This window comes from Solenopsis invicta, chromosome 5 (assembly GCF_016802725.1).
Source record: "Solenopsis invicta isolate M01_SB chromosome 5, UNIL_Sinv_3.0, whole genome shotgun sequence".
In the NCBI taxonomy this organism is placed as follows: domain Eukaryota; kingdom Metazoa; phylum Arthropoda; class Insecta; order Hymenoptera; family Formicidae; genus Solenopsis; species Solenopsis invicta.
In genome coordinates this window covers 1669307-1683031 of record NC_052668.1, presented here as the reverse complement: position 1 = coordinate 1683031, position 13725 = coordinate 1669307, and the positions used below count along the sequence as shown (strand labels likewise).

Below are 13725 nucleotides of genomic sequence, written 5' to 3'. Positions count from 1 at the left end.
ATTGTCGAAAGTAGGATAATTTAATAAAAAGTTATGAGTTAGTACGCGTATCAAGTTCTCGGTGTAAACTAGGCCAATGTCAAGAGGTATGTACACCCAAGGACTTTAATTCTGTCCATGGGGAAATTTTCCAAACTGAGAAGTCACCACTTTCTACATACTCGCAGTTCATGGTTAATGAAACGACTAGAGCTTATTGGTCGTTACGTTAATCATGAATTATAAGTATGTAGAAAGATAGCGACTTCTTAGTTTGGAAAATTTTCCCATGGACAGAATTAAAGTCCTTGGGTGTACATACACCCAGCGTCATCAATTTTGTTTTTTAAAAAATTTTCCAATTTGAGATGTCACCACTTTCTACATACAGTTTATGATTAATGTAACAACCAATAAGTTTTAGTCGTTACATTTATGATGTCATTTTTATTTATGATGTCTCTAGTTTAATTAGAGCACTAAAGATATAGGTTTAGTTTACACCGAGCACTTAATACGCGCACTAACTCGTAATTTTTTATTAAATTATTTTACTTTCGACAATGCGTGTATACATGATTTATATATTTAATTATCTTGATTCATATTGTACCAACTTAATATACTATTTTTTAAATTTATTGCCAAAATTAAGATAATTAACAGGAAATTACTAGTTAGTGCGCGTATCAAGTGCTCGGTGTACAGTCGTTTGCATTATAGTTGCGACACTTTTCTTTTGATGCGTTTCTGAACGTGCAACTATAACGAGAGTTGAGAACGTGATTGGTTCTTACTCGTGGATCTAACCAATTACGTTCGCCGCTCGATGAGAAAGGCTACATTCCAAAAACTATCGAAGAAAAAGTGTCGCAACTATAATGTAGGCGACTGTATGTACACCCAAGGACTTTGATTCTGTCCATGGGGAAATTTTCCAAACTGAGAAGTTACCATTTTCTACATACTCGCAGTTCATGATTAATGAAACAACTAGAGCTTATTGGCTGTTACGGTAATCATAAACTGTAAGTATGTAGAAAGATAGCGACTTTTCAGTTTGAAAAATTTCCCCATGGACAGAATCAAAGTCCTTGGGTGTACATACAGTAGGCCATAGTTAGGATGACTACTCAGGAGCGTTAAATTATATGAAAGATTGTGAACAAAATTTTCATGACGAATGGTTTTTAATTTCATCTTTTTATACACCTTTTTTTTAACAGTTTCTTAATGGAAGAATTTATCTTCAAACGCCAGAAGGATTACGACCTGCAAAAATTACATTTCCCGGAGAGGATGTAGAGAAATTAGAAAATATTGCACGTATATCGTTAAAAATTGCCTATAAAACCGTTCTACCAATTTCATCGAAAAAACAACGCAAGTCATCGAAAAATGATTCTAATCACGAGAACATTTGTGGGAAACAGTGCACTACGAAATACTCGCCGTTGAAAGATAATGAAGATAATGAAAAGAGAATAGAAAAATCTAAAAGAAATGTCAAATTTTCACTTAAATCAGATCAGAGAAAAATTTTAAAAAGATTAGGCACCGTAGATCATGCAATTGCAAATAAAAGAATGCGTATATCTCAATGCAAGAATAAAAGAGAAAAGAAGACTGAAGAAAGCGACTCTATGTTAGAACTAAACGAGTTTGGCATTATGAAACAAGAAAAAACAAGTGAAATTATGGAAACGCAAGAAATTGATACGCAATTATCGATACAGAATAATTCGTTAAGTACTCAAGTAATTACAAAAACACGGATGTCTTCAAGTACAAGTAACAATACTGGTAATCCAAGTAAGATTCATTTAAATGTTATTCTTAAAATTTTAAATAATAACAGAAGTTAATATAAAACTAAAATATATTTTTTTAATTTTTAATAGATAATACAGAAACCGCAGTTATGACAAAAGCAGTGGAAGATAACATGCAATCGATTTCCGATTTAATTAATAATAAACCATGGACACGTCAGGAAGACATGATTTTGTTACAAAATATCAAAAAGGAATATTCTGAAAATTCATTCTTATTGATCAGTGAAAAATTACAAAATCGTACTATTGATCAAGTAATACTTTTTTGATTCTATAATTAAATTTTTTTCACACATTGCACACGTAATAATTAAATTTTTTATTGTAGGTAAGAGAGAGAAGCCAAACTTTACTTTCTCTACTGCAAAAAATGATGTAATTTGTGTATATGTTATAGATCTGTGATTTTGTTTTATAATAAATGACAAAAGTTAATTAAAGTTACCATAGACAACGTATAAGCGTTTATGTATGAGAAGCAAAAAAATGTAACACTTCTTTTATGAGTTTTGGAATGCAGTCTGATCATGGAGCAATTGGTTCTTACTACTGAACTATCAATACAGTAGGCGTATTCTGTAACTTTTAACGATAGCTAGGAATATTGTTACGTGTCGTTGCGCAGTTTTTCTACTATGTATAATATGTGCACAACAACTCTGTAACGATACCGAATTGTTGTTATGAAGTTAGAGAATAGGCCTACTGGGTGTATTGCATAGAAATTTCATAATAGCTATATGTATAAGTTTCTTAAACCTCACACATAAATTATGCATTTTTTGAAAGAAATAATAAGCCTCTTTTATTTTTTGTGGAAATCAAACCATGGTCATAAGAATTTAGCTGGAGTTCTGTCAAAGCGTCAACACATTGTTTACAATTTTTTTTGTTAAGAAACGTATTGCAAAGCCTGATATGTATAATATAATACTGCGGAAGCATCTCGTAGTTGCGAGTTATTTTTATTACAATACAAAGCAATATTATATATTTGTAAGTTTTTATGATCACTGTTTGATTCATTAGTTACTAATATCTATTTTCCATTATTGGCGGTTTTATTTATTGTCGTAATTTAATTTAATGAAGAAGTAAAATATATTTATATTTAATAACGGAATATAGTTTCCAGATAAATTTTCTTTCAATTCCATATAAAGCAAAAGTTTTTTCATTGCACTTTGAAATTGCTTTGAACTAAGGTTATTATTGCATATAAAATGCTGTCTTATAATACTAAACATAAGTTCTAAATGATCTTGACTTAATTTGTAAGTGCAAATATTTTATAACGAATTTGGTTTTTCGCAAAGCATATATAATCTCATTAAACATTTAATTGTACAAGAACCTAACAATCTAGCGTTTCTACGAGAATTAATGAGCATGTTTCCATATGGATTTTCTTTTAAATTGAAAATATATTCAAAACACTTATTTAATTTTGCATACATGATGTTTCTATTTTTAAAATTAATTCGTGTCTTATAATCGTACTGTTTTATATTTCGACTATTCTACGCAGTCCATCGCAAAGAACAGTAGGTCGACTCGGTGTCGGCACCTTTGATATGATGACTACAAAATCGCCATGTTGCTAGTTGTGCGTGGATTCAATAGCGTTTGCGAGCGCAGTGGTTTAACTTATAGCGTTTTCGATTGAGATGCACTGGCTGCACTCAGTGTCAGGCGCGTGTTTGATTGGCAGTGCCAATGCGCACTTGGCTAGTGTCACGTGTTCGTTTGAACGAACGACACTCGCATAGTGCGCACTAAGGCCCAGTTTCACAACTTTGGGTTTAACCCGAGTTTAGTTGAACTACCGTCAAGTTTAACGCCACGGTTAAACTTCTATCGCGTTTCACAACCAGATTTTAACTCTAGGTTACGTAAACCTATAATCTATGCGAAGAAACTTCAACAGACTTATCTTTCTTCTAGAACAAGTAGTGTGATTGGTTGTTACCGAAAAGTAGGGAATGAGATATTACAGGTTCTATACACCAAGGCAAAAAATAATGAACAAATTTAAAAGTTTTAAAGTTTTCTTCTTACATGTTTTCAAATCAGTTTGAACTAAACAATTAAATTCAATTGTTACTGTAAAAATTTACACTTTATTAAGTACATTAAACATTGGAACACTAATTAGAAAAAAATTTCTCATAAAATAAAGAACAACAGATTAGAATAAAAGACAAAATTGAGTTTTGAAAAAAATAAATAAATCTAAAAGACAGCCACTCGAAATAAAAAAAAACTGTTCTTTGGAAAAACACATATATGGTCATCGTAATCATAGTATGTAATCTATAAGTACTAATTTAATAATATTACAAAACTATTTTTACTGTTCTGTTTTATGAGAAATTTTTTCTTTGATTTCTCTTAAGACTGCAGTAACAGATTCCTTGGTTAAGCGAAATCGAGCATAAAAATCAATGTCATCAAATTCTTCAAAATATGACGGTCGTCTTCTAATTATTCTCGGGCGTCGATTTATTATTTGCACAAAATCTTCATCGTCAGATGACGATAACATATATTCCAGAGCCATATCTTGCAACATAACCTTTTTACAATTTCGTGGAGATATCAGCCATGAAGTACAATACTCGAAAGATTATTGAAAGCAGTGGCGCTGCAGTATTAAACCTCGGTTATCTACTTTAAACGCCCGAATTTCGCCGTTCAACTTTAACCGCAGTTTAACAACGTTAACCGAGGTTTAAGACAGTTGTGGAACACAATATTTACCGTAAACCAAGTTTAAAGGTTTAAACTCCGGTTAAACTAAGTTGTGAAACTGGCCCTAAGTGGCACGAGATATTTTGACAGTGACAGTTCAGTGCACTGGATGCATGCAAGCATCAGTGCATTATTATAAGCAATAACGAAGATTCAAATTTGAAAAAATGAGCAATCCGGATTTGGATCTTTTTAATATTTTGGAGACATTTTTGGAATCTTCTTCTAATTCAAGCGAGGAAGAAGAAATAATTGCAATCTTCCGAACTAGAAGAATGATTCCAAAAACTGTAAATTATGTAGTATGTGTGAAAAAAATGGATAATGACACCGTAAGTGTTATATCTTTTATACAAGTACACCCAAGGACTTTGATTCTGTCCATGGGGAAATTTTCCAAACTGAGAAGTCGCTATCTTTCTACATACTTACAGTTCATAATTAACGTAACGACCAATAAGCTCTAGTCGTTTTATTAATCATGAACTGCGAGTATGTAGAAAGTGGTGACTTCTCAGTTTGAAAAATTTCCCCATGGACAGAATCAAAGTCCTTGGGTGTACATCGATTTTATACCTTTTTTAAAATAGAATTAATTACTTGATGTAATATAATAGCATTTTTTTAATGATTATATACTATTTAACAGGGTTGGGAACGTTACCTTATAAAAGTAACGCGTTACCGTTACTGTTTGTAAAAAGTAACTTGTTACCGTTACCGTTACTAACTTAAAAAGGTAACGCGTTACCGTTACTGTTGCTTGGAAAGTAACAATTCGTTACTTTTTGCTGATGTTAAAATAGGGATCTTTTAACGTCAAAAAAGTCTATTCAATACGTGATAAAAAGAAACATTTCATGTTTTTTTGTTTTACAAAATCCGCACAGAGGGACATAAATACCTTCCTATGTCTTTTCGTGCCTTTATCTCATACTTTCTTGTCGTCAATCTCACGTGCAACTTCAGATGTTAAAACATTTATGGACGGTATTCATAGTAGATTCTTATTTCGAGATCATCTTAAGTAATGTCTTAAGATGCTGATACGTCTTTCTGATTGGTTAATGGTATCATAAAATGATACTTAAGACGATCTTAAATATAAGAGTGGACTATGAATATTGTATGTACAGTGAGTTGCATTGATGCCTGGGGTACCGATTTTAAGGACCACGTTTCTTTCTTAGTTATTTTTACGTTTATGACCGAACGCTGCCGTCAACGATCACCGCGGGTGTTTACGATAACTAATCGGATCTCGGATTGGATTAAACAATGGTACTCAACGTAGGTATAGAAAATTTCCCTAGGCTAATCGGATTGACGATTGCTGTCTCAAATGTAATCCGATTGATGACGAAAGCGTGGAGACCGAGAAGCATGCTTGAAAAGTAAGTCTCTTTATTTTTTTAAATAATAACACAAAAAATCAAAGATTAAGTTAAAAAGAATGATTTGAATTTAGATTTATTGTAATTCTTTTGTCTAAACACTGGATTTCGTTTAAATTTCTGTTTGTAAAAATTAATTAATCTATTCTAAAGTTTGTGGTAATATCGGAAACAAATCAAAATTAATAAAACAATTATTAATTATTAGGTACACCCAAGGACTTTGATTCTGTCCATTGGGAAATTTTCCAAACTGTGAAGTCATCACTTTCTACATACTTGCAGTTCATGATTAATAAAATAACTAGAGCTTATTGGTCGTTACGTTAATCAAGAACTGTAAGTATGTAGAAAGATAGCGACTTCTCAGTTTGGAAATTTCTCCATGGACAGAATCAAAGTCCTTGGGTGTACATATTAAAGCATATAATATTTCAAGCATATCATATAGAATTCCTGTTTATTATAAACTTAGTAAACATAACTTTGAAATTATTCAACTACATTATACATTAATCAATATTAATTTATATGTTAAAAATCAATAATGTTTCTAAAAATGTTCTTTTTATTCTTTTCCAGATCGTAAATAAACTTCAATTCCATGAATAAATAAAAATTACTGGAAAATGGATTTATATGAAGAGGGCATTATTGAACAATATCAATTTGTGCTAACTTAAAATTTGTAAAATCTACTTTTCTTTATTAGTTGTTTATTAGAGAGTAATAATATAAAAATGTAATATACGCATCATATATGCATACAATTATTTTAATTTTATTTATGTATATTCCGTTCTTATATTATTACTCTCTAATGAACAACTAACAAAGAATAGCAGATTTTACAAATTTTAAGTTAGCACAAATTGATAATGTTCAATAATGCCCTTTTCATGTCAATCCATTTTCCAGTAATTTTTATTTATTCTTGGAGTTGAAGTTTATTTACGATCTGGAAAAGAATAAAAAAAACATTTTCAGATACATTATTGATTTTTAACATATAAATTAATATTGATTAATGTATAATGTAGTTGAATAATTTCAAAGTTATTTTTCCTGAGTTTATAATAAACAGGAATTCTATATGATATGCTTGAAATATTATATGCTTTAATATGTACCTAATAATTAATAATTGTTTTATTAATTTTGATTTGTTTCCGATATAACCACAAACTTTAGAATAGATTAATTAAATTTTACAAACAGAAATTTAAACGAAATCCAGTGTTTAGACTAAAAAATTACAATAAATCAAAATTCAAACCATTCCTTTTAACTTTATGTTTGATTTTTTGTGTTATTATTTTAAAAAATAAACAGACTTTTCAAGTATGCTTCTCGGTCTCCACGCTTTCATCATCAATCGGATTACATTTGAGACAGCAATCGTCAATCCGATTAGCCTAGGGAAATTTTCTATACCTACGTTGAGTACCATTGATCAATCCAATCTGAGATCCGATTAGTTATCGGGTGTTTACGATAACTAATCGGATCTCGGATTGGATCATAGACATAGGTTCTATAGACCGAGCATTCGAGGAGTGGGGGTAAAGTTCTCGCGTGAAAAACTAGAAAGAGATAGCCTGTTTTGGACCACTATTTTGTCTTTGTCTAATGACGCGCGTGGGGGTACAGTAAAGGTAACGAAACTCTCGGTAAGGTTAGGGAAAAAGAAAAGGGAAATGTAAGTGAATGTGAAAAAAGAATGAAGGGGAATTGAAAAGCATTGGAAAAAGTGCCAAAATATAAAATTATATATAATGTAAAATTGTGTATTAAAATTTAAACAATAAAGTATTGAATAAACATTTAAAGCACCTGGCATAATAGTAATAAAAAAATTAACTCTGCTGATCTTCATATATATCTATATATATAATATATGTTATTGATTTTTAAATAAAATGAGTTTTGTGAATTTAGATCTTATTTGTCTAATTTTGTTATTCTTAGAAGCAGCATAATGATGTATACAAAGAGTGAAAAACTTTTCTAAGAGAATACAAATCAATTGATTTCTATGATCCATCAATGGAGCTTGATTAAAAGCATGTTTCTTTTCAGTAAATAAATCATTTATTCTTAGTTTTATTAATGTTAAATTTATCAGTTTTTTTATTACCTTTGTAGACGTCAAAATATAAAAAAAAAACAAGTGAAGATTCCCCACGCGCGTCATTAGACAAAGACAGAATAGTGGTCCAAAGCTTGCTATCTCTTTCTAGTTTTTCACGTCCCCACTCCTCGAATGCTCAGTCTATAGATCCTATGTCTATGGATTGGATTGAACAATGGTACTCAAAGTAGGTATAGAAAATTTCCCTAGGCTAATCGGATTGACGATTGCTGTCTCAAATGTAATCCGATTGATGACGAAAGCGTGGAGACCGAGAAGCATGCTTGAAAAGTAAGTCTCTTTATTTTTTTAAATAATAACACAAAAAATCAAAGATAAAGTTAAAAAGAATGATTTGAATTTAGATTTATTGTAATTTTTTTTGTCTAAACACTGGATTTCGTTTAAATTTCTGTTTGTAAAAATTAATTAATCTATTCTAAAGTTTGTGGTTATATCGGAAACAAATCAAAATTAATAAAAAATTATTAATTATTAGGTACATATTAAAGCATATAATATTTCAAGTATATCATATAAAATTCCTGTTTATTATAAACTTAGTAAAAATAACTTTGAAATTATTTAACTACATTATACATTAATCAATATTAATTTATATGTTAAAAATCAATAATGTCTCTGAAAACGTTTTTTTTATTCTTTTCCAGATCGTAAATAAACTTCAACTCCAAGAATAAATAAAAATTACTGGAAAATGGATTGACATGAAAAAGGCATTATTGAACAATATCAATTTGTGCTAACTTAAAATTTGTAAAATCTGCTATTCTTTGTTAGTTGTTCATTAGAGAGTAATAATATAAGAACGGAATATACATAAATAAAATTAATATAATTGTATGCATATATGATGCGTATATTATTACTCTCTAATAAACAACTAATAAAGAAAAGTAGATTTTATAAATTTTAAGTTAGCACAAATTGATATTGTTCAATAATGCCCTCTTCATATAAATACATTTTCCAGTAATTTTTATTTATTCATGGAATTGAAGTTTATTTACGATCTGGAAAAGAATAAAAAGAACATTTTTAGAAACATTATTGATTTTTAACATATAAATTAATATTGATTAATGTGTAATGTAGTTGAATGATTTCAAAGTTATTTTTACTAAGTTTATAATAAACAGGAATTTTATATGATGTGCTTAAAATATTATATGCTTTAATTTGTACCTAACAATTAATAATTGTTTTATTAATTTTGATTTGTTTCCGATATAACCACAACTTTAGGATAGATTAATTAATTTTTACAAATAGAAATTTAAACGAAATTTAGTGTTTATACAAAAAATATTACAATAAATCTAAATTCAAATCATTCTTTTTAACTTTATCTTTGATTTTTTGTGTGATTATTTAAAAAAATAAAGAGATTTACTTTTCAAGCATGCTTCTGCGTCTCCACGCTTTCGTCATCAATCGGATCACATTTGAGACAGAGATCGTCAATCCGATTAGCCTAGGGAAATTTTCTATACTTACGTTGAGTACCATTGTTCAATCCAATCCGAGATCCGATTAATTATCGTAAACACCTGTAATCCGATTGATGATGAAAGCGTGGAGACCGAGAAGCATGCTTGAAAAGTCTCTTTATTTTTTAAAGTAATAACACAAAAAATCAAACATAAAGTTAAAAGGAATGATTTGAATTTAGATTTTTTGTAATTTTTTTGTCTAAACACTGGATTTCGTTTAAATTTCTGTTTGTAAAAATTAATTAATCTATTCTAAAGTTTGTGGTTATATCGGAAACAAATCAAAATTAATAAAACAATTATTAATTATTAGGTACATATTAAAGCATATAATATTTCAAGCATATCATATAGAATTCCTGTTTATTATAAACTCAGTAAAAATAACTTTGAAATTATTCAACTACATTATACATTAATCAATATTAATTTATATGTTAAAAATCAATAATGTCTTTGAAAATGTTTTTTTAATTCTTTTCCAGTAAATAAACTTTAACTCCAAGAATAAATAAAAAGTACTGGAAAATGGATTGACATGAAAAGGGCATTATTGAACATTATCAATTTGTGCTAACTTAAAATTTGTAAAATCTGCTATTCTTTGTTAGTTGTTTATTAAAGAGTAATAATATAAGAACGAATATACATAAATAAAATTAAAATAATTGTATGCATATATGATGCGTATATTACATTTTTATATTATTACTCTCTAATAAACAACTAATAAAGAAAAGTAGATTTTACAAATTTTAAGTTAGCACAAATTGATATTGTTCAATAATGCCCTCTTCATATAAATCCATTTTCCAGTAATTTTTATTTATTCATGGAATTGAAGTTTATTTACGATCTGGAAAAGAATAAAAAGAACATTTTTAGAAACATTATTGATTTTTAACATATAAATTAATATTGATTAATGTATAATGTAGTTGAATAATTTCAAAGTTATGTTTACTAAGTTTATAATAAACAGGAATTCTATATGATATGCTTGAAATATTATATGCTTTAATATGTACCTAATAATTAATAATTGTTTTATTAATTTTGATTTGTTTCCGATATAACCACAAACTTTAGAATAGATTAATTAATTTTTACAAACAGAAATTTAAACGAAATCCAGTGTTTAGACAAAAAAAATTACAATAAATCTAAATTCAAATCATTCTTTGTAACTTAATCTTTGATTTTTTGTGTTATTATTTAAAAAAATAAAAAGATTTACTTTTCAAGCATGCTTCTCGGTCTCCACGCTTTCGTCATCAATAGGTCTGTTCGAGTTGCTTGAAATCCCTAAAAATTTTTGCACTTGAGATGAGATAAATATATATTCGATCGTAAAAAAGAGAGAGACGACAAAGAAATTAATTCAAAAAGGGCAGCAACACGAACAGGCCTAATCGAATTACATTTGAGACAGCAATCGTCAATCCGATTAGCCTAGGGAAATTTTCTATACTTACGTTAAGTACCATTGTTCAATCCAATCCAAGATCCGATTAGTTATCGTAAACACCCCGCAGCATTCAGTCATAATTATAAAAATAACCAAGAAAGAAACGTGGTCCCTAAAATCGGTACTCCAGGCATCAATGCAACACACTGTACCATATGTCTCCATGTGTACACAAGCGGTCATTAATGCCTTCCCTAAGGAGGTTAGGCGCGTTCCAGACACATGCATCGCATCTAGGTATTTATCACGCATGATTATTAAATCTGACCAATCTGGCAAGTCAGATTTAACAATCATGTGTAATGAACACCTAGATACGATGCGTGTGCTGGAACGCGCCTAACCTCCTTAGGGAAGGCATTAATGACCGCTTGTGTACATTTAAGAATATGATTCTATCACAGAATATAAATCCTATCGCAATTGCAATTCGTAATCATATACCATATCAAATGATTATGAGTGATACTTAAACATAATTGATCAATACAAAAAGTCTACGTTAATTAATGGGGCGAGTGCTGCCAACCATTTCTCCCACGCTGCGCGCGGGCTGCAAATAGTGCCCGTACTGATACCGCTGGCGCGCTGTATGAACGAACGTACTTGTTTAATTTGGCAACTACTAATTACGGGCCGAATTCTGTAAAGCGCATGTTGGTTACCAAATGTAAAACAAGCATAAAATAACGCATCATACGTTTTATGAAACATAAATACTGCCAGCTAAAGTAACGAAAAATAACGGCTGAATTCCGTTACCGTTATTATAAAAATATAACGACGTTACGTTACCGTTACAGACATAAAAAAGTAACGAAAACGGTAACGGCGTTACAAGTAACGCGTTACTTCTCAACCTTGCTATTTAATTACATATAGTAAAAATCATTACTTACTGAGCACAAGATTACTTTTTCGAGGTTACTTTTTTCTTTTTTGCGTGATCTATTATAATTAACTCAAGTGACACTTGCACTGAAAATTTGGGCGTGTTCTTTTGCATTTGCACTATTCAGTGCAACTCATGGAACTTGTCCAGTGTTGGCCTGAACTGGTGCGCACTAACTTTTTCCCAATCGAAAACGCTATTAACCTGAGTCGGATTAATGACGCCATATGCTGGAATCGTCCAATCAGAACTTAATCGCCATATTGCTGGTTGTACAGTCATGTTCATTATAGTTGCGACATTTTTTCTTTGATGGTTTTTGGAATGTAGCCTTGCTCATCGAGCGGCAAACGTAATTGGTTGGATCCATAAGTAAGAACCAATCATCTTCTCAGCTCTCGTTATAGTTGCGCGTTCAGAAACGCATCGAAGAAAAAGTGTCGCAACTATAATAAACACGACTGTACGATTTGGTCATGCGCGAAGGACAATTTTCGCCGTGCTTTATGACGGAGTCGACCTTTGACTATATAAATATGGAGTGCTAGTACCCCCCACTTTTCCTATGTTTTTGTGTAAGAAAGATCTGCAACGCTTCCATCTTCTAAATGGCAGAAATGTGAAACAAAAAAGCGAGACAGCAATAGTAGAAGATCAGAAAAGAAAGAGACGGAATACAATATATTGCTTTGAATTTATACGTTCACTCCAAAATATGCGATTATATTTCAATAAAATAAGAATTAATTTAACTAAATTAAAAGAAAATATATATAAAATATACACATTTTATTATTGAAGATATATTTAAAAAAATTATATAATTTATATATATATATATATATATATATATATATATAATATATAAAGCAAAAAATGGAAAGTAATTAAAAATAAAAATAAATAAGTGTCATATAAATAAAAGGAAGCCTTATTAGAGAACAGTTATTTTTGGGTAATAAAGTGTACAGTATAAATTATTGCCCGCTAAAAATAACAGTTTTAATTAAATTACGTCTTATGAAGTCTTTGTGGTCATTCAACGTAATTATTTTACCTTCATAAGCTAATTTAACGTTCAAATAATACGTAATAATTAATTTTATTATTATATATTTATAATTCTTTAATATTTCTAGATCTTTAATATGTGTGTCAAAGTTAATAAATAATTTATCTAATCTTACATTTTTTAATGTTTCTTGAATTATTGTAGGGATTATATTTCTCATTTTTAATTTATTTTTTAATTTAAAAAAATTAAAAATTTTTTCACAAACAGTTACTATTTTATAGGTGCTAATTTTTGAATATTGCACAAATGTTTATTACTGTCGTGTATAAAAACCACACACCACACCATATGTTATTTTATACTGGAAATCGTCGCTTAGAAGATGGGGGCGCTATAGATGTTTCTTACAGCCTAAAAGAGCCAACTAGCAGTCCATATTTATATCTTCGACTATATAAATATCGACTGTTAGGCCGGTATTCATAGTCGATTCTTATATTTAAGATTGTCTTAAGTATCACCCTAAGATACCATCAACCAGAGAGCCGTATTAGCAGACGTTACTTAAGACGATCTTAAAATAAGACTCGACTATGAATACCGGCCAAAACGCATATCATAACATAAGCACAACATAAGACCGATAGACCAATGAAAATGTTATGTAAATCAATATGGCGACTTTATGCTGGATGCTCATTGGCCCATCGGTCTTATGTTGTGCTTATGTTACGTTATGCATTTCA

The 13725-nt window shown here is 29.8% G+C and overlaps 1 protein-coding gene across 4 annotated transcripts in view; it reads left to right on the top strand.

The window, feature by feature from the left end:
* The window catches only part of LOC105207486, a 71146-nt gene extending 68209 nt beyond the window's left edge, over window positions 1–2937 (top strand). For all 4 annotated transcript variants that reach the window (XM_039448955.1, XM_039448958.1, XM_039448957.1 and 1 more), the window contains 3 exons: window positions 1206–1791; window positions 1881–2068; window positions 2143–2937. In XM_039448955.1, the coding sequence (XP_039304889.1) occupies window positions 1206–1791; window positions 1881–2068; window positions 2143–2193 (825 nt within the window). In that variant the 3' untranslated portion in view covers window positions 2194–2937. The remainder of the gene's footprint in view (window positions 1–1205; window positions 1792–1880; window positions 2069–2142) is intronic.
* The last annotated feature ends 10788 nt before the right edge of the window (window positions 2938–13725 follow it).